This window comes from Bubalus bubalis, chromosome 3 (assembly GCF_019923935.1).
Source record: "Bubalus bubalis isolate 160015118507 breed Murrah chromosome 3, NDDB_SH_1, whole genome shotgun sequence".
In the NCBI taxonomy this organism is placed as follows: Eukaryota; Metazoa; Chordata; class Mammalia; order Artiodactyla; family Bovidae; genus Bubalus; species Bubalus bubalis.
In genome coordinates this window covers 160531352-160551842 of record NC_059159.1, presented here as the reverse complement: position 1 = coordinate 160551842, position 20491 = coordinate 160531352, and the positions used below count along the sequence as shown (strand labels likewise).

General features: G+C 43.8%; 1 protein-coding gene and 1 long non-coding RNA gene across 12 annotated transcripts in view; one reads left to right on the top strand and one right to left on the bottom strand.

Annotated features, from left to right (window-relative positions):
* EPB41L4B (erythrocyte membrane protein band 4.1 like 4B) overlaps positions 1-14134 on the top strand; it is a 141889-nt gene extending 127755 nt beyond the window's left edge. For 8 of the 11 annotated variants that reach the window (XM_044940401.2, XM_025282195.3, XM_025282196.3 and 5 more), the window contains 3 exons: positions 739-807; positions 10133-10305; positions 11464-14134. In XM_044940401.2, coding sequence (XP_044796336.2) covers positions 739-807; positions 10133-10305; positions 11464-11533 — 312 coding nt within the window. In that variant the 3' untranslated portion in view covers positions 11534-14134. The remainder of the gene's footprint in view (positions 1-738; positions 808-10132; positions 10306-11463) is intronic. The other 3 variants (XM_025282197.3, XM_025282198.3, XM_044940402.2) reach the window with 1 other exon arrangement.
* Positions 14135-18205: 4071 nt separating this feature from the next.
* The window catches only part of LOC123332946, a 39902-nt gene continuing 37616 nt past the window's right edge, over positions 18206-20491 (bottom strand). The window contains exons 5-6 of the long non-coding RNA XR_006550145.2: positions 20316-20391; positions 18206-19720 (exon numbers count right to left, since the gene is read on the bottom strand). This is a non-coding gene — a long non-coding RNA (uncharacterized LOC123332946). The remainder of the gene's footprint in view (positions 19721-20315; positions 20392-20491) is intronic.

Genomic DNA, 20491 nt, shown 5'->3' with positions numbered 1-20491 from the left:
TCTTCGAGGCCAGCTTAAAGAAACAACCCCTCCCCACCCCCTCTCCTCCAAAGGCCTCTAGGAGGCCAAAGGTGAAATGACCCAAGAGAAAGAAATGGAAGCAAAGGCTCTTGATGGCCAGTTGGCGCTACCTGATCCTGCAGGATAACCCTCTCCAGACACCAGCACAGGGCACTTGTGATCACCATGCCTTCTGTCCCCAAGGCCATGGTGGTAGGAGTCTTCCAGGCTTACCCGGGTTCCCCTGAGGTTTCCCTCTATTGCCCAGAGTTTACAGGGAGCCCTACAACTAAAGTGAACGGGCAGCGAGCCCTCCTGGCCTGATTAGTCCAGGCCTCCTGGTACTCTGTCCACTGTGATAGACTCTGTGCCCTATCAGTGGCGTCCAGTCCATTCCCCACAGCTGCAGAGGGGCCATCAGCAGGCCCCCACGTGGCCCCTCGCCTCCTCATTACACCCCCTGGCTATGGTCAGGGTGAGGCAGTGTAGTGCCTTGCAAACACAAGACTCCAGCCTGTCTTCCGTGCAGAGGCCTGGCCCTATGGCGCAGCTCCAGGCTCAGATACAGCCGCTAGGCAACTCTCGTAGGGGCCCTTGGTTTACTTCCTCAGCAGGCAAGGAAGGCTCGGTGTGTGTGCTCCTGTATCCTTCGGTCCAGTTTAAAAGTGTGCTGCCAAAGATTTCAAAGCTTTGTTTTCTAATCTGAAAGTAACACTCTTCTCTGTCTCTTTTTTGAAGATAAAAACATTCCCGGCTGATACAGTGACCCCTTTTCCTGATCCTTTCATAACAGGGCCGCAGTTTACCGTAAGTAGATCCGGAAAACAGATCCGTGTTTTAAGACATAGTTTCCCGGTGGCTTGCTTTCCTGAGGATTGCCAGCTGACGATGCCAACAGCTCATGTGTATTTATTTATTTTTGGCTGCGTTGTTTCTTAGTTGCGACATGCGGGATTTTTTTTTTTTAGTGCATGGGCTTCTCTCTAAAACCGTGGCGCACGGGTTTAGTTGCCCCGAGGCATATGGGATCTTAGTTCCTGGACCAGGGGTGAAACCTGCATCCCCTGCATTGGAAGGTGGGTTTTTAACCACTGGACCACCAGGGAAGCCCCACCAACAGCTTCTTTTGATCACTGTGAACTCTGTGAGGCTGAGAAGAAGTTGGGGTTTTGGGGTCAGCATTTTCGAGTTATTTTATTTTATTGAGGTGAGCTTCACGTAACATAAAATTAACAATTTTTGAAGTGACAATTTAGTGGCATTTAGTACATTCAGTGTCATGCAACTACCACCTCTAATTCTAAAACCTTCCCATCACCCCCAAAGGAAATCTCATCCCCAGTCACCAGTCATCCCCATTTCCCCCTTCACTCTGGCCCTTGTCAGCCACCGATTTGCATTTTGTCTCTTTGGATTTGCCTAGTTTGGATATTCCATAAAAATAGGATCATACACTATGTGACCTGTGTCTAGTTTCTGTCACTTAGCATCATGTTTGTAAGATTTATGTATGCTGTAGGATGTATCAGTATTTTATCTCTTCTTATGGAGGAATAATATTCCATTTGCACTTATATACCACAATTTGTTGATCTATCCATTCATGGATGGGTTTGGGGTTCTCCCCACTTTTTGGCTACTGTGAATAACACTGCTATGAACATGCATGTACATGCATTTATCAGACTCTCTGTTTTCAATACTTTGGGGTTGGATCTGCATCTTGATAATGGTATGATTTATGATTTTAAGTGAAGATTTTGCCACTCTGAGCACCAGTCTCCTTTTATTTAAAGTGGAAATAGTAATAAGAACATCCTCCTCCTCATATCTGGTTGAGGCAAGGGTCAAAAGGGATCAAGAACTTGCAAGTACTCGACCATGCTCAGACCATCCCACGGATGTCAAGTAGAATTGTCATTCCTCAATGCTGGAGAGGCAGGGTGGTGTAATAACAAGAGCAGGTAGTCATGACAACCGGCTTTCCTGTTGCCATGGCTCTCTGTGTCGCTGAGCAGCTTATTTAAACTCTCTGCAAACTGCTGAAATGTTTTTAAACATTTAAATGTTGTAGTTTCCTCATCTGCAAAGTGAGAGAGTTCGATGATTTTCAAGATTCTCTTCAGCGCCTCAACTTTTTTCTTTAAGAGCTTGTGCAAAAGCTCACTCTCTGATGAGCAGAAGTAGGGAGTTTAGGCTCCCTCCTCTCTCTCCTGAGGCTTCCCTGGTGGCTCAGTGGTAAAGAATCTGCCTCCTAATGCAGGAGAAGCAGGTTCAATCCCCTGGGTCGGGAAGATCCTTTGCAGAAGGAAATGGTAATCCCCTCCATTATTCTTGCCTGGAAAATCTGATGGACAGAGGATCCTGGGGGGTTACAGTCCATGGAGTTGCAAAAAGTTGGGCATAACTGAATACCCATGCATGCCTCTTTCCTCTCCCTCCCTCTTCCTCCCAGGGATCAGAGTTTGCAATTCCTAGAACCACATGGTCCCTGAGGTTCCTTCCAAAGGTCAATCTAGAGGATCTTCTGGGTGGGCTGTGTGGTGCCCTAGGGATAGCTCAAAGTGCAGTCTCAGGGGCTGGCTGATTGTCACTACCTGAGGTGGCTTCAGCCATATGAACAGGAGGGTGTGAGCAGTGGCTGATTCAGGTCTGAGGATGAACAGACCTGGGAAGGTGTTCAACAGTCCGTGCAGAGACAAAAGCAGGTTTCTAGAACAATCCATGGGGCTTCCCATGTGGTGCTACTGGTAAAGAACCAGCTTGCAAATAGAGGAGACATAAGAGATGTGAGTTCTGTTCCTGGGTCAGGAAGAGCCCCTGGAGAAGGGCATGGCAACCCACTTTTCAGTGTTCTTGCTGGAGAATCCCACGGATAGAGGAGCCTGGTGAGCTACAGTCCATGAGGTCACACAGAGCGGACACAACTGCAGCGACTTAGCATGCACACGTGCAGAACAATCTGCACTAGGGTCATGATCAGCTTCCAGCACCTGTCTTTTAAGGAACAGAGGGCAGAGACACAGGGGCTGGGCCAGGCATTCAGTGCTGCTGCCAGATACTCATCTGGCCCCTGCAGTTTGGCTGGGCACAGCTTCCTTTGCTGGAGGCTCCGGCTCCACTTCCTCTGCTGGCCATGGCGGGCACTCTGGCCTGCTGCCCAGCCTTGGCAGTACTGTAAGACACCCAGGGAAGCCCTTCCTAAAAAGCCAGGGGCCGAGATGGAGCAGGAAGCCAATGTCAGAAACCATGCTGGGACTTTGAAGAACAGGGCAAGAGTGGCTTGAAGGCAGCTAGAGCAGGCAGAGGGAGCAGCATGAGCCAGAGTCCTGGGGCAGAGGGGGCATCCCACCTCCAGGGGACTGAACTGAGGCCAGTGGGCATAGAAGGCAGAGAGCAAGGGTGTGGGGCACGAGAGGAGGAAGGGGAGGAAAGCAGGGACAAACCCTGCAGGGCACAGCCATGCTTGGCTGAGCTCAGATCGAAAGTCCTTCAACGAGAAGCCTTTGAAGGACTCTGAGCAGGGCAGGGCCAGGGCAGCTGCATTTGGCGATGACCCCTGTGATGGCAGTGAGAGGAGCTGGGGTCAGGCAGTGTGGGCTCTGAGCAGTCGTCTAGAAACCTCGAACAGTAGTTCAAGGGAAAGAAGGCAGAGAGCTTGGCCCAGAATGCTGTTGATGGTGGAGGTGGATAGATGTGCACAGATCGGGGAAATATTTAAGAGGCTGGTGAGGAACTGGATTGGATGAGGGAGAGAAAGGGCCAGAAATAGCTCTAAGATTTCTGACTTGCAGAATGTGGATGGAGAGTGGGTGCATTCAGAGACAAGGAAATTTTAGGGAAGACCGAACCAGGAGAAATAATGAATTTGCCTCTTGCAAATGTGTTAGAAATGCCTTGGAAATGCCTGGATGGAAATAGTGAATGGGCAGCTGGATCAGTTCAGTTCAGTTACTCAGTCGTGTCTGACTCTGCAACCCCATGGACTGCAGCGCACCAGGCCTCCCTGTCCATCACCAACTCCCGGAGCTTACTCAAACTCATGTCCATCGAGTCGGTGATGCCATCCAACCATCTTGTGCTCTGTCATCCCCTTCTCTTCCTGCCTTCAATATTTTCCAGCATCAGGGTCTTTTCTAATGAGTCAGTTCTTCCCATCAGGTGGCCAAAGTACTGGAGCTTCAGCTTTAGCATCAGTCCTTCCAATGAATATTCAGGATTGATTTCCTTTAGTATACAGGTTTGATCTCATTGCTGTCCAAGGGTCTCTCAAGAGTCTTCTCCAACACCACAGTTCAAAAGCATCAATTCTTTGGTGCTCAGCTTTCTTTGTGGTCCAACTGTCAAATCCGTACATGACTACTGGAAAAACCATAGCTTTGACTAGATGGACCTTTGTTGGCAAAGTAATGTCTCTGCTTTTTAATATGCTATATAAGTTTGTCATAGCTTTTCTTCCAAGGAGCAAGCATCTTTTAATTTCATGGCTGCAGTCACCATCTGCAGTGACTTTGGAGGCCAAGAAAATAAAGTCTGTCACTGTTTCCATTGTTTCCCCATCTATTTGCCATGAAGTGATGGGACCAGATGCCATGATCTTCATTTTTTGAATGTTTAATTTTAAGCAGGTTTTTCACTCTCCTCTTTTACTTTCATCAAGAGGCTCTTTGGTTCCTCTTCACTTTCTGCCATACGGGTGGTGTCATCTGCATATCTGAGGTTATTGATATTTTTCCTGGCTTGTGCTTGATTCCAGCTTGTGCTTCATCCAGCCCAGCATTTCACATGATGTACTCTGCATTATATGACCTAAATCAAATCCCTTATGACTATACAGTGGAACTGAGAAATAGATTTAAGGGACTAGATCTGATAGACAGAGTGCCTGATGAACTATGGACAGAGGTTCGTGACATTGTACAGGAGACAGGGAGCAAGACCATCCCCAAGAAAAAGAAATGCAAAAAAGCAAAATGGCTGTCTGAGGAGGCCTTACAAATAGCTGTGAAAAGAAGAGAAGTGAAAAGCAAAGGAGAAAAGGAAAGATATACCCATCTGAATGCAGAGTTCCAAAGAATAGCAAGGAGAGATAAGAAAGCCTTCCTCAGCGATCAATGCAAAGAAATAGAGGAAAATAATAGAGTGGGAAAGACTAGAAATCTCTTCAAGAAAATTAGAGATACCAAGGGAACACTTCATGCAAAGATGGGCTCGATAAAGGACAGAAATGATAGGGACCTAACAGAAGCAGAAGCTATTAAGAAGAAGTGGCAAGAATACACAGAAGAACTGTACACAAAAGATCTTCATGACCCAGATAATCATGAAGGTGTGATCACTCACACTCACCTAGATCCAGACATCCTGGAATGTGAAGTCAGGTGGGCCTTAGGAAGCATCACTAAGAACAAAGCTAGTGGAGGCGATCGAATTCCAGTTGAGCTATTTCAAATTCTAAAAGATGATGCTGTGAAAGTGCTGCATTCAATATGTCAGCAAATTTGGAAAACTCATCAGTGGGCACAAGACTGGAAAAGGTCAGTTTTCATTCCATCCCAAAGAAAGGTAATGCCAAAGAATGCTCAAACTACCGCACAATTGCACTCATCTCACATGCTAGTAAAGTAATGCTCAAAATTCTCCAAGCCAGGCTTCAGCAGTACATGAACCGTGAACTTCCAGATGTTCAAGCTGTTTTAGAAAAGGCAGAGGAACCAGAGATCAAATTGCCAACATCCGCTGGATCATCGAAAAAGCAAGAGAGGTCCATAAAAACATCTATTTCTACTTTATTGACGATGCCAAAGCCTTTGACTGTGTGGATCACAATAAATTGTGGAAAATTCTGAAAGAGATGGGAATACCAGACCACCTGACCTGCCTCTTGAGAAACCTGTATGCAGGTCAGGAAGCAACAGTTAGAACTGAACAGGGAACAACAGACTGGTTCCAAAGAGAAGAAGGAGTACGTCAAGGCTGTATATTGTCACCCTGCTTATTTAACTTATATACAGAGTACATCATGAGAAATGCTGGACTGGAAGAAGCACAAGCTGGAATTAAGATTGCCGGGAGAAATATTAATAACCTCAGATATGCAGATGACACCACCCTTGTGGCAGAAGGTGAAGAACTAAAGAGCCTCTTGATGAAAGTGAAAGAAGAGAGGCAAAAAGTTGGCTTACAGCTCAACCTTCAGAAAAAGAAGATCATGGCATCTGGTCCCATCACTTCATGGCCAATAGAAGGAAAAACAGTGGAAACAGTGGCTGACTTTATTTTGGGGGGCTCCAAAATCACGGCAGATGGTGACTGCAGCCATGAAATTAAAAGACGCTTACTCCTTGGAAGGAAAGTTATGACCAACCAGATAGCATATTAAAAAGCAGAGATATTGCTTTGCCAACAAAGGTCCATCTAGTCAAGGCTATGGTTTTTCCGGTGGTCATGTATGGATGTGAGAGTTGGACTGTGAAGAAAGCTGAGCACCGAAGAATTGATGCTTTTGAACTGTGGTGTTGGAGAAGACTCTTGAGGCTGCAAGGAGATCCAACCAGTCCATCCTAAAGGAGATCAGTCCTGGATGTTCATTGGAAGGACTGATGTTGAAGCTAAAAGTCCAATACTTTGGCCGCCTGATGAGAAGAGCTGACTCATTTGAAAAGACCCTGATGCTGGGAAAGATTGAGGGCGGGAGGAGAAGGGGACGACAGAGGATGAGATGGTTGGATGGCATCACCGACACGATGGACATGGATTGGGGTGGACTCCAGGAGTTGGTGATGGACAGGGAGGCCTTGCGTGCTGCAGTTCATGGGGTCGCAAAGAGTTGGACATGACTGAGTGACTGAACTGAACTCTGCATATAACTTAAATAAGCAGGGTGACAATATACAGCCTTAACATACTCCTTTCCCAATTTGGAACCAGTCCATTGTTCCATGTCCAGTTCTAACTATTGCTTCTTGACCTGCATACAGATTTCTCAGGAGGCAGGTAAGGTGGTCAGGTATTCCCATCTCTTGAAGAATTTTCCACAGTTTGTTGTGATCCACACAGTCAAAGACTTTAGCATAGTCAATGAAGCAGAAATAGATGTTTTTCTGGGATTCTCTTGCATTTCTATGATCCAGCGGATGTTGGCAATTTGATCTCTGTTTCCTCTGCCTTTTCTACATCAGCTTGAACATCTGGAAGTTCTTTGTTCACATACTGTTGAAGCCTAGCTTGGAGAATTTTGAGCATTACTTTGCTAGCGTGTGAGATGAGTGCTATTGTGCTGTAGTTTGAGCATTCTTTGGCATTGCTTTTCTTTGGGATTGGAATGAAAACTGACCTTTTCCAGTCCTGTGGCCACTGATGAGTTTTCCAAATTTGCTGGCATATTGAATGCAGCACTTTCACAGCATCATCTTTTAGGATTTGAAATAGCTCAACTGGAATTCCATCACCTCCAGTAGTTTTGTTCATAGTTATGCTTCCTCAGGCCCACTTGACTTCGCATTCCAGTATGCGTGGCTCTAGATGAGTGATTACACCATTTTGATTATCTGGGTCATGAAGATCTTTTTTGTACAGTTCTTCTGTGTATTCTTGCCACCTCTTCTTAATATCTTCTGCTTCTGTTAGGTCCATACTATTTCTGTCCTTAATTGTGCCCAACTTTGCATGAAATGTTCCCCTGGTATCTCTAATTTTCTTGAAGAGATCACTAGTCTTTCCCATTCTATTGTTTTCCTCTATTTCTTTGCATTGATCACTGAGGAAGTCTTTCTTATCTCTCCTTGCTATTCTTTGGAACTCTGGATTCAGATGTATATATCTTTCCTTTTCTCATTTGCCTTTTGCTTTTTGGCAGTTGGATATCCAAGTCTGTATCAGGAGAGAGGACTAAACTGGAGATTATAATTAGCAAGTTATTAATACCAACAGCTTGATGGTAATGGAAGCCAAATTCATAGGCTTCAGCTTCCTAATTTTCTTCCTCCTGTGCATCATATTCTCTTTTCCTCCCTACCAAGGTCAAGATACTTGACCTTGCTGTACAGTTGGCCTCTCCAGAGACTCCCTGACCCATCCTGTCCACAGTGAAGGGGGAGTTCAGCAGCTCCAGGGAATTCCATACAGTTATCCTGGTAGTTGATCCAGCATTGACCTTGTGCCTGGATTCAACAACTAGACTCCTTGGTTGGCTCTGAAGCCAGTTCCTACCTTGTATTTGAGCCTGTTGAGTCTACTTGATAGTCAGCCCAGGGCCTCGGTCTGTCTAAGATGAGGACCTCTGCCTGACTCTGGTCAGATTTCTGTCTCATGATCTTCTTCTTAACCTGGCCTGTCCCTATGTTACCTACTTTGTTCCAGCAAATGTTGGTTCATTCATTTCTTCATTCAGCAAATATTAAGAAGACGAGTACTCAGGGCTGAGATTTAATAACAGTAATTTTCACTGCTCCCTGAGGTCATTCTTGGGCTTCTCAGGTAGTGCGAGTGGTAAAGAACCCGACTACCAATTCAGAAGACTTAAGAGAACGTGGATTCAACCCCTGGGTTGGGAAGATCCCCTGGAGGAGGAAATGGCAACCCACTCCAGTATTCTTGCTTGGAGAATCCCATGGACCGAGGAGCCTGGTGGGTTACAGTCCATAGGGTCGCAAAGAGCTGGACATGACTGAAGTGACTTAGAGCACAAGGTCATTCTTAAATGAGGTTGGCTCTTTTTTTCCTATTTTGAGTGCATGGCAGTGAGGAATATAATGACTGTTGGTAAAGCTTGATGCCACTGCCTTGATTCATGCTAAGGCCCTGGTACCTTCCCCGCAATTGCCTTTGTATGTAAGTACATTTCCCTCTTTTCCAGAAAGAGTCAAAATTGGCATCAAAAGCCCAACCTACACCCACTGTATTGAAGCAACAAAATAATGTCTTACCCCAGCTCCTGTATCGGGAAGGCTGGACTCAGCCATGCTTTAAAATGACAAATTGAATTTCCTGTTCATGCTGCGTGACTGCCGTGGGTGGGCTATCCTTCTGCTCTGTGTTGCTTTGTTTCTGGGACCCTGGCTAATGGAGCAGCTGCCACTGGAACACTGCTGGTCACAGAGGCTGGGGGGAGGCGGGGAAAGAAGTGACAAATCACACAGCAGCACTTAACTCTTCCAATGCAGATAAGACACGGTGGCTCGTTTCCGTGGCTAAAGCGAGGCACTGGCCATGCCCAACTTCAAAGTGGGGTCGAGGGGGACTTTCCTGGGGGTCCAGTGGTTAAGCCTCTGTGCTTCCGCTGCAGGGGCCACAGGTTTGATCCCTTGCTGGAGAGCTAAAGTTCCTGCATGCCAGGAAGCAGAGCCAATAAATAAATAAAAATTTATTAAAAAACATTCTTAAAAGTAGGCTGGGCAAGTGTAATCCTACCATGTCCCTGGAAAGAAATGAGGCAGCATTATCTAAGGAACCACACAAGTGACCACTGCATCCCAACGTTTGTGAAAGCCCTCTGTGGCAAACACCACATGCCAGCAACTCTGTGACGCTCTGTTCTTGTGGTCAGTCCTCTGGCATTGCTCCAGCTCAGTTCTGTCTCTGGAGGCAGTTGTAAAACAAACAGGGGCTTATATTTTTCAGCAGTAGTCTTTCAGGACTCTCAAAGATAAAGATTCTCCCCATTTAGAATCTTGGTTCTAAATACTGGTTCTTAGTGCTTACTGTGTGACCTCGGGAAGATTACTTAACGTCTCTGAGCTTCAGTTTCCTTTTCCATAAAAATCAGTTCCAAGATGTGCATCTTTCCACCTTCTAACATCTCTGAAATTAGAGTAGGTATTACACTAGTGGGCCTGACAGAGTTTGAATGGTTACTTTTTCTCTGTGGCGTGTGCAAAAAATGGTGTGTCTTATAAATGATGGTGTCTACTGTGATGGAACATGACCTCCCCCTTAAAGATTGTGAAGAGGTAACACATGTAAAGGGCTTAGCATAGTGGCTGGCACTAAATAAAATGGTTTAATACAAGGCTACTGATGAACTATTATTTAAAAATGACAGGGACTGTGTGGTAAGGGTGAGGAAACAGCTGACAATATGAAAATGAAACCCAAATTGAGGTTGACTTCCTCTTTTTTGTTTCCCCTCCAGGCAGACTTTAGAGACAGTAAGCTACAGTGCTGTCCTGGCCAGTCTTCCCCGCTGATTCCAGCAGCGACCCTGAGGCCCTTGACAGAGGCCGTGTCCACAGTGCAGACCATCTACACCATTCGGAAGCCTGTTTCTCCAGCAACCAGGTGTGTCAGAGCGGCAGGGGCTGACAGGTAACTCTGGTGACAGGGAAACCAGGCACAGGCTCATTGTGTTTGTCACATCTGCAACAATGTTTGTGACTGTCTTATTCATGCTTTTCTTCATGTATTCTCTAAGTATTTACTGAAAGGTCATCAAAGGCTGCTGCTGCTGCTAAGTTGCTTCAGTCATGTCCGACTCTGTGTGACCCCATAGACGGCAGCCCACCAGGCTCCCCCGTCCCTGGGATTCTCCAGGCAAGAACACTGGAGTGGGTTGTCATTTCCTCCTCCAATGCATGAAAATGAAAAGTGAAAGTGAAAGTGAAGTCGCTCAGTTGTGTCCGACTCTTCGCGACCCCATGGACTTCAGCCTACAGGCTCCTCCGTCCATGGGATTTTCTAGGCAAGAGTGCTGGAGTGGGGTGCCATTGCCTTCTCCGCATCAAAGGCTAGATAGTATTATTCTAGGTGCTAAGGATGTAGAGTGAGCAAAACAGAAGCCCCCCTAACCACAAACTGGCCCTCCAATTGTTCCCCACGCTTTCTCGATGCTCATGCACACATTTTCTTCATGAGTATGGTCAGTGTGTACATAATCCTTGATTACTTCCTCCATCAACGCATATCTTCTCTTTTCAACACTGATCCTGCTCTCACCACTTTCAGTTTCTTTGTATTCATGTCATGTGGTTAACCTCACTTGTTGCCATTACTAGATATTTGAGTTATATCCTATTTCAGATTAAGCTGGAGAGCCCCTGGAGAAGTGAATGGCTACCTACTCCAGTATTCTCATCTAGAGAATTCCATGGACAGAGGAGCCTGGCAGGCTGTAGTCCGTGGGGTCGCAAAGAGTTGGACACAACTGAGCGACTAACACCTGGACTTTCACATTGCTGAGAGGGTGCTACGTGCCAGGTCCTGTGTTCAGCTCTGAGGGTTCAGAGAGGAATGGTGTATATAACAGTCAGTCCTCTGAGGAGCGGTACCTGCAGAAGCTGAAGTCTGGTGGAGGAAATCCATAGGCAGCCAAGTTCAGGCCATTGTAGGGCTGGCAAATGGAGGGGTTCCTTAAGGAGCCTGAAAGAGCAAGTCAGGAGCTGAGCTTGGGAAATGGCATTTAAACTGAGGCTGCTCTTACCATTTTTGAGCGTGCATCTCACCATTTTGTCGCCTCCTCTTTCTCAGTGCAGAGACACTCCGGCAGGAACTGGAGAGAGAGAAAATGATGAAAAGACTGCTGATGACCGAACTGTGAAACTCTCCCCTGGCTGCCTGGAGGAGGGCATGGTGCCTTCTGTCCGTTTTCTTTCTTCGGGCTTCGTGCGCTCGCTGTAGCACAGCATACAAACGTGTGCTCTGGTCGCCCAGGTCTCCATGGCCAGTCAAAGCCAACCTCTGGCTTGACTTTTATTGGAAAAGTTATTTGCCGTCTCCTGAGTATTAGACGTTTTCCTACTACTCAATGTAGTTGAGACAAAATTTGGTAAGCCTAGGAGAAGAAAGATGGGAAAACCGGGATTCCTTTTCAGAAGCACCTGTGTGTACATATTAATAACCACAGGGGTTAATATGGCATGGAATCCTTTGCTCTCAGTCTCAACCATGTGATTTTGTATGACTGACACTTGCACCAAGCTTTGACTGTTTGTTAAAGAGTCATTTTTAATGAGAGAATAATTCTTTACTGCTGGTTTTTCATTTACACTGGTAAATGCACAGATCTTATAAAGTCTTTAACATTCATTTTTATTCAGACACGAGTAGGTGAACTAAAAAAGGAAAGTTGCAATCACCAGGACTGAAGTTATTTCAGCTTAATCAGAAATATAATTTAACTTGTGAATTTGGGGGTTATGATATTATTGGGGATACATAGAATTTATTATTGAACCCAAAGTAAAAGCTTAAATTGTCTGAAATAGTTGAAATTGTCTAAAAATCCTTACAAAGGGATTTGATAGCAGGATTCATTTGGGTGTTCCATGAAGGAAAATTATCTCTAAAGTTGATCAACTCATGTCCTGTTGATAGAAACTTGACCAGAAGAAACTTTGCTCTTTTTTATCTAGTTTCAAGAAATGTGTTTTTAAATTTTTCTTATGCACTTGAACAACTTTGCAGGAATAAAAGAACCCCCTAACCACAAACTGGCCCTCCAAATTGTTCCCCACGCTTTCTCGATGCTCATGCACACATTTTCTTCATGAGTATGGTCAGTGTGTACATAATCCTTGATTACTTCCTCCATCAACGCATATCTTCTCTTTTCAACACTGATCCGGCTCTCACCACTTACAGTTTCTTTGTATTCATGTCATGTGGTTAACCTCACTTGTTGCCATTACTAGATATTTGAGTTATATCCTATTTTTCATTCTCATAAATAGTGCTGCTATGAATGTCTTTGTAAAAAATAAAATGTTTCTTCCTTTGGACTCTTCCCTTGGGAGTATCTCCAGAGAGAGATGACAAGGTCAAAGAGCATGAAGTATTTTATAGCTCTTGTTTCATATTGTCAGATTGCTTTCTAGAAAGATCTAGTCTCCTGGTTGAAAGGACCTTAAAGGTCATCAAGTTCAGCCTCCCATCTTCTCTGAATGCTTGAATCCCCTCTACAATTTTTGATGCCACCAGCAATGTATAAGCATTTCTATTTACCAGTAGTTCTGCCTGTATTGGGTTTTGCCATTTTTATTTATTTTTGCTAGTTTAATAAGTACGTATAGTTGTTCTTAAAAGGTTGTTTTATTTCATTAATTGCTAGCAAAGCTGAGCACTTTTCCATGTGATGACTTAGTAGCTGTATTTCCTTGTGTGTAAAATATCCATCCATTTCTTATGACCACTTAAGTGGGATTGATCTCATATATTTGTATCAGAATTGTATTTTTATGTTGTATTGTATACTTGCTCTCCTCTCCCTCTCCTTAAATCTGAATGGTGCCAATAATTTGATACTAATGATATATAAAAAAAAAGCAATGCCTCATTGACTAGCATTGTTGTGAAATGAGGTAATGTACGCAAATATTCAGATAACAGAGGATTAACCCTTTTAAGTGATGAATCTTTAAAATTTTAATATTTTTTGAGGGAAATCTTTCTAAAATATATTACGCACTTCCCTGCCTTAGTAAACAGAGTACACTGGAGAGTATTTAACCTTTTCTTGATGAGTCATGGTCATCATTACAAACATCAGCCCCGTTTGTACCTTGGTGTGGTGTCGTGATGTCAAGAGCCTGTCCAAACGTGCAGGGCTTGGCTTGCCTTTCACAGACTAACACTCTTCTCATTGATGGTTTGCACTGCTGTCTGCTCTATTGGTGAAGCTCTTGGGGCAACTGTGGTATCTGGGAACTTTTACCCCCTTCCATACTACCCGATCCCTGGCTGTATTTAAACAGCTTTCGCCGTTCTTTCTGTTGTGCACACGATACAAAATGTGTTCCTGTACAATATGGGGGAAGTGTTTGTGTCCCGGGTTGTCACGTCCTGCCGATCCCTCCTTTTCTGACCTGCTTTCTGAGTCTTCTGCTCTTCACCTCCTGCTCTCTGATGGAAACCTCCAGGGCAAAACTGAAGTTTCCTTGAGGAAGCCAGGAAAAGCAGTGCTGCATACGAGTCAGGTTGGCTTTGCGTCTGAGGAGGGGTGGTGCATGGGGTTTTCGGCCATTGTTCTCAGGAGGCTCTGAGCCTGCTGCTGCTTCCTCCACGCCCCCCTGCGTCACAGATGTTTCGGAAGGTTGATGTCACTGAAGTCTGATCACGAACAAGTTGGCTGTTACTGTATATGAAAACCCAGTACCTCTGGCAGCTGAACTCTAACCAGTAAAATCAAGAGGATTCCACCCTTTCGGCAGTTGTCCTGTTATTTGCCTATGTGCATGGATGTTGGGTGCTTGGAGTTGGGACCTGAGAAGATGACATTGTGTTGGGTGGATTCATAGCGATAAAAATGAATTGGTATAGTCACTTCACCTTTAAAAAAAAAAAAAACTTAAACCCAAAATAACAGTACCGTACAATCACACAACACATCATATGTCCAGGAAGAAAAATCAGCTTGCTGACATAATCATTCCAGAGCAAGGGTTCCAAACTGTAGGCCACAGACTCCTGGTGGACATGGGGAAAGTGAAATTGTCAGTCAATCAGTCATGTCTGACTCTCTGTGACCCAATGGACTGTAGACCTCCAAGGCTCCTCTGTCCATGGAAATCTCCAGGCAAGAATACTGGAGTGGGTAGCCATTCCCTTCTCCAAGGGATCTTCCCGACCCAAGGATCAAACTTGGGTCTCCTGCATTGCAGGCAGATTCTTTACTGTCTGACCCACCAGGGAAGCCTGGTGGACACGGGGGTGGTGAGTTAATGCAAGTGGTCTGGGAATCCTGCAACCCTGAGTTTCTGGATTGTAGACTACATAGGAGATCCTTATGTTTGAAGAATTTAAAAACTAGGTCCTAGAGAATTTGGAAGATTCCACCTGAATTCACTCCAAAATTTATACCCCCAGAAAAGCACAAGAATATTCTGATGTCACCTTTATCTTTCTTAACCATCTCAAATATCACAGCTTTTTAAAAACTTGAAATTCACCATGTTAACCATTTTAAAGTATAATCCGTATTTTTTTTTAGCATCTTCATAATATCATATCAGTTCAGTTCAGTTGCTCAGTCGTGTCCGACTCTTTGCGACCCCATGAACCAAAGCACACCAGGCCTCCCTGTCCATCACCAACTCCCGGAGTTTATTCAAACGCATGTCCATTGAGTCGGTGATGCCATCCAACCATCTCATCCTCTGTCATCCCCTTCACTTCCTGCCCTCAATCTTTCCCAGCATCAAGGTCTTTTCAAATGCGTCAGCTCTTCTCATCAGGTGGCCAAAGTATCGGAGTTTCAGCTTCAACTTCAGTCCTTCCAATGAACACCCAGGACTGATCTCCTTTAGGATGGACTGGTTGGATCTCCTTGCAGTCCAAGGGACTCTCAAGAGTCTTCTCCAACACCACAGTTCAAAAGCATCAATTCTTCGGCACTCAGCTTTCTTTATAGTCCAACTCTCACATCCATACATGACTACTGGAAAAACCATACCCTTGCCTAGACGGACCTTTGTTGACAAAGTAATATCTCTGCTTTTAATATGCTGTCTAGGGTGGTCATAACTTTCCTTCCAAGGAGTAAGTGTCTTTTAATTTCATGGCTGCAATCACCATCTGCAGTAATTTTGGAGCCCCCCTCAAAAAAGTCAGCCACTGTTTCCATTGTTTCCCCATCTATTTCCCATGAAGTGATGGGACTGGATGCCATGATCTTAGTTGTCTGAATGTTGAGTTTTAAGCCAGGTTTTTCACTCTCCTCTTTCACTTTCATCAAGAGGCTCTTTAGTTCTTCTTCACTTTCTGCCATAAGGGCCATATCATCTGCTTATCTGAGGTTATTGATATTTCTCCTGGCAGTCTTGATTCCAGCTTGTGCTGCTTCCAGCCCAGCGTTTCTCATGATGTACTCTGCATATAAGTTAAATAAGCAGGGTGACAATATACAACCTTGACGCACTCCTTTTCCTATTTGGAACCAGTCTGTTGTTCCATGTCCAGTTCTAACTGTTGCTTCCTGACCTGCATACAGATTTCTCAAGAGGCAGGTCAGGTGGTCTGGTATTCCCATCTCTTTCAGAATTTTCCATAGTTTATTGTGATCCACACAGTCAAAGGCTTTGGCATAGTCAATAAAGCAGAAACAGATGTTTTTCTGGAACTCTCTTGCTTTTTCCATGATCCAGTGGATGTTGGCAATTTGATCTCTAGTTCCTCTGCCTTTTCTAAAACCAGCTTGAACATCTGGAAGTTCACAGTTTACGTATTGCTGAAGCCTGGCTTGGAGAATTTTGAGCATTACTTTACTAGCGTGTGAGATGAGTGCAATTGTGCGGTAGTTTGAGCGTTCTTTGGATTGCCTTTCTTTGGGATGGAATGAAAACTGACCTTTTCCAGTCCTGTGGCCACTGATGAGTTTTCCAAATTTGCTGACATATTGAGTGCAGCACTTTCACAGCATCATCTTTTAGGATTTTAAATAGCTCAACTGGAATTCCATCACATTCACTAGCTTTGTTCGTAGTGATGCTTCCTCAGGCCCACTTGACTTCACAGTCCAGGATATCTAGCTCTTGGTGAGTGATCACACAATCATGATTATATGGGTCATGAAGATCTTTTTTGTATAGTTCTTTTGTGTATTCTTGCCACCTGTTCTTAATAGCTCTGCTTCTGTTAGGTCCATACCATTTCTGTCCTTTATTGAGCCCATCTTTGCATGAAATGTTCCCTTGGTATCTCTAATTTTCTTGAAGAGATCTCTAGTCTTTCCCATTCTATTGTTTTCCTCTGTTTCTTTGCCTTTAACGCTGAGGAAGGCTTTCTTATCTCTTCTTGCTATTCTTTGGAACTCTGCATTCAAATATCTTTCCCTTTCTCCTTTGCTTTTCACTTCTCTTCTTCTCACAGCTATTTGTAAGGCCTCCTCAGACAGCCATTTTGCTTTTTTGCATTTCTTTTTCTTGGGGATGGTCTTGATCCCTGTCTCCTGTACAGTGTCATGAACCTCTGTCCATAGTTCATCAGGCACTCTGTCTATCAAATCTACTGTCTTAAATCTATTTCTTGCTTCCACTGTATAATCAGAAGGGATTTGATTTAGGTCATACCTGAATGGTCTAGTGGTTTTCCCCACTTTCTTCAATTTAAGTCTGAATTTGGCAATAAGGAGTTCATGATCTGAGCCACAGTCAGCACCCGGTCTTGTATTTACTGACTGTATAGAGCTTCTCATCTTTGGCTGCAAGGAATATAATCAGTCTGATTTCAGTGTTGACCATCTGGTGATGTCCATGTATAGAGTCTTCTCGTGTGCTGTTGGAAGAGGGTGTTTGCTATGACCAGTATATTCTCCTGGCAAAACTCTATTAGCCTTTGCCCTGCTTCATTCTGTACTCCAAGGCCAAATTTGCCTGTTACTCCAGGTGTTTCTTGACTTCCTACTTTTGCATTCCAGTCCCCTATAATGAAAAGGACATCTTGTTTGGGTATTAGTTCTAAAAGGTCTTGTAGGTCTTCACAGAACCATTCAACTTCAGCTTATTCAGTGTTACTGGTCAGGGCATAGACTTGGATTACCGTGATATTGAATGTTTTGCCCTGGAAACAAACAGAGATCATTCTGTCGTTTTTGAGATTGCATCCAAGTACTGCATTTTGGGCTCTTTTGTTGACTATGATGGCTACTCCATTTCTTCTGAGGGATTCCTGCCCACAGTAGTAGATCTAATGGTCATCTGAGTTAAATTCACCCATTCCAGTCCATTTGAGTTCGCTGATTCCTAGAATGTCGACGTTCACTCTTGCCATCTCCTGTTTGACCACTTACAATTTGCTTTGATTCATGGACCTAACATTCCAGGTTCCTATACAATATTGCTCTTTACAGCATCGGACCTTGCTTCTATCACCAGTCACATCCACAACGGGTGTTGTTTTTGCTTTGGCTCCATCCGTTCATTCTTTCTGGAGTTATTTCTCCACTGATCTCCAGTAGCATATTGGGCACCTACCGACCTGGGGAGTTCCTCTTTCATTCAGTTCAGTCAGTTCAGTCGCTCAGTCACGTCTGACTCTTTGTGACCCCATGAACCGCAGCACAGCAGGCCTCCCTGTCCATCACCAACTCCCGGAGTTCACCCAAACCCATGTCCATCGAGTCGGTGATGCCATCCAACCATCTCATCCCCTTCTTCTCCTGCCCTCAATCTTTCCCAGCGTTAGGGTCTTTTCAAATGAGTCAGCTTTTCACATCAGGTGGCCAAAGTATTGGAGTTTCAGCTTCAACTTCAGTCCTTCCAATGAACACCCAGGACTCGTCTCCTTTAGGATGGACTGGTTATAAACACAACTAATTCCAGAACATTTCCAGGATTCCAAAAAAAGCTCCATATCTGTAGTCAGTATCAGTTCTTCCCCCACCCATTTTTTAACAATCATTAATTTACCTTCTGTCTTCAGATTTCTATGGATTTGCCTATTCCGAACATTTCTAAAACATGGAATCACATAGTATGTGGTTCTTTGTGCTGGCCTCTTTCACTTAACATTGTGTTTTCAAGGTTTGCCCATGTAATAGCATGTGTCATTTCTTTTTTAATGGCTATATCATATTCCACTTATGGCTATGCCACATCTTATTTATCCACTCATCAGCTGATAGACATTTGGCTTGCTTTCACTCTTTGGCTATTATGAATAATATGAACATTTGTGCCCCGCTTTTCAAACTCTTGGGCATATAACTGAAATAGAAGTAGCTGGGTCATACAACAACTCTTTGTTGATCTTTTTGAGGAATTTCCAAGATCACTGCTTTTATATCATAAACAGTCAAAAGTGAAAAAAATCACGCATATTACTAGACAAACAGAAGCATGGGCAAACCTGTTGTTACTGGTCAGGTACCAAGGTGCAGCTCTAGATTTTTGGGTGGAGCAGGGTTGTGAAATTTATAACAGAAAAAAAGTTATTTTAGAGAAATGGCTTTGGTGAGAAGAGAAGAGAAGGGGGCTTTTTCTAAAAAAATGAAAATGAAATTAAACTCAGGTTCACCTCTAAGTTCCTATTTGAATAGCCAACTCTTGTTCAGGCAGTGGTCTCAGGAAAAGTTCTTCCTTGGAAATTGTGTATGAAAGGGAAAACCACAATATTTCTTGGCCACTCGGTGGATTCATGTTGCCGGGGAGCAGAGGATATGAAAAACCTGGGCTGAAACAAAGCAGAGAACATGTGCTGAGAGTAAGAACAGGTCTCCCTCCAGGGATCAAATCTTGTGAGAAAACAAAAATAAGAAAATTTCAGGACTTTTCCCTAGCAGTCCCGTGGTGATGACATCACCTTCCAATGCAGGAGGTGTGGGTTCAGTCCCTGGTCGGGCAGCTAGGATCCCACATGCCTCATGGCCATAAAAACAAAACATAGAAGCTGTATTGTAAGAAATTCAATAACCGTTTTTTTTTTTTTTTTTTTTAATGGTGCACATAAAATAAAAAAAATCTTAAGAAAGAAGATCCCAAAAGACAATTTATCTGGATGGGAGATATCCTCATGAAAGAAAGAAGCCAAGTCCATAGGGAAACCAGAGGAGGTTCTAAAACCCTGAAGTGGCATGAAGACTTGAAGTAACCTATGAAGATTGTGGGTGTTCTCCCTAGAAAAATCCACATGTCACACGTTATTCCAGCACTTTCATTGGATCTTCACACCATTTCTGAAGCCCATCTAAGGCCTCCTTTGAGTCCATGGACCCCAGGTCCTTGATCATGGTTTTAGGTCATTGAAATCAGTTTATCTCCATGCCTCATTTTAGGCTGTGGGTGCCCAACATTCTCTGTAAAGAAAAAAATAAAAAAGCCCACATGATTTTATCAGGCTAGTTTACCAGAGAATGGCTTGATTTTAACATACTTTCTTTCTAGCATCAACATTGTTAATTGTATTAATTTAAATGAAGGCAATAAAAATAAAGTAACAGGTAACAACTTGGATTCCCAAATCAGTGAATCAGCATCAAAATCGGAAGTCCAGTGCTTGCCATTTAAATCTGGCCTTATCTTTCCTGGTAAACAGGAAGATGAGAAAAGAAAAACATTTCACTTTTTAAAGAACAAGGTGTTTTCTTAAATTTTTTTAAGGACAACTCTTTAACAGATTTTCAGTTGATGAATTTTTTATATTTTAGAATTTTATCTTTTGCAAAGCTACGTTTTGCCTAGCTTTGCAAAAAACAAATCTCTTTGTTTTGATTTCTAAAGTCACTATAGTTCATCTTACCTTTTTCAAGCAATAAATATGATGTGTTTCTTGCAACAACTAGAATATTGGGAGACCTAGTGAAACCCAGGGTTTCCATGAATTATACCAGAATCACCTGTCAGGTGATTTAAACGCCAACTGGACAACCCACCATCAGTGTTAAGTGATACCTAAAAGCAAACATTTGACCTCTGGGACATAAAATTCTTCTCAATTTCCACAGCAGTATTCTGTCTCCCATCTGACCTGCGCCAAAAAAAAAAAAAAAAAAAAATTGCAATCACGTTTCTTTTGAATATTGTATAGCATAACCATTGGCATATTCATTCATGCCATTTATAATATT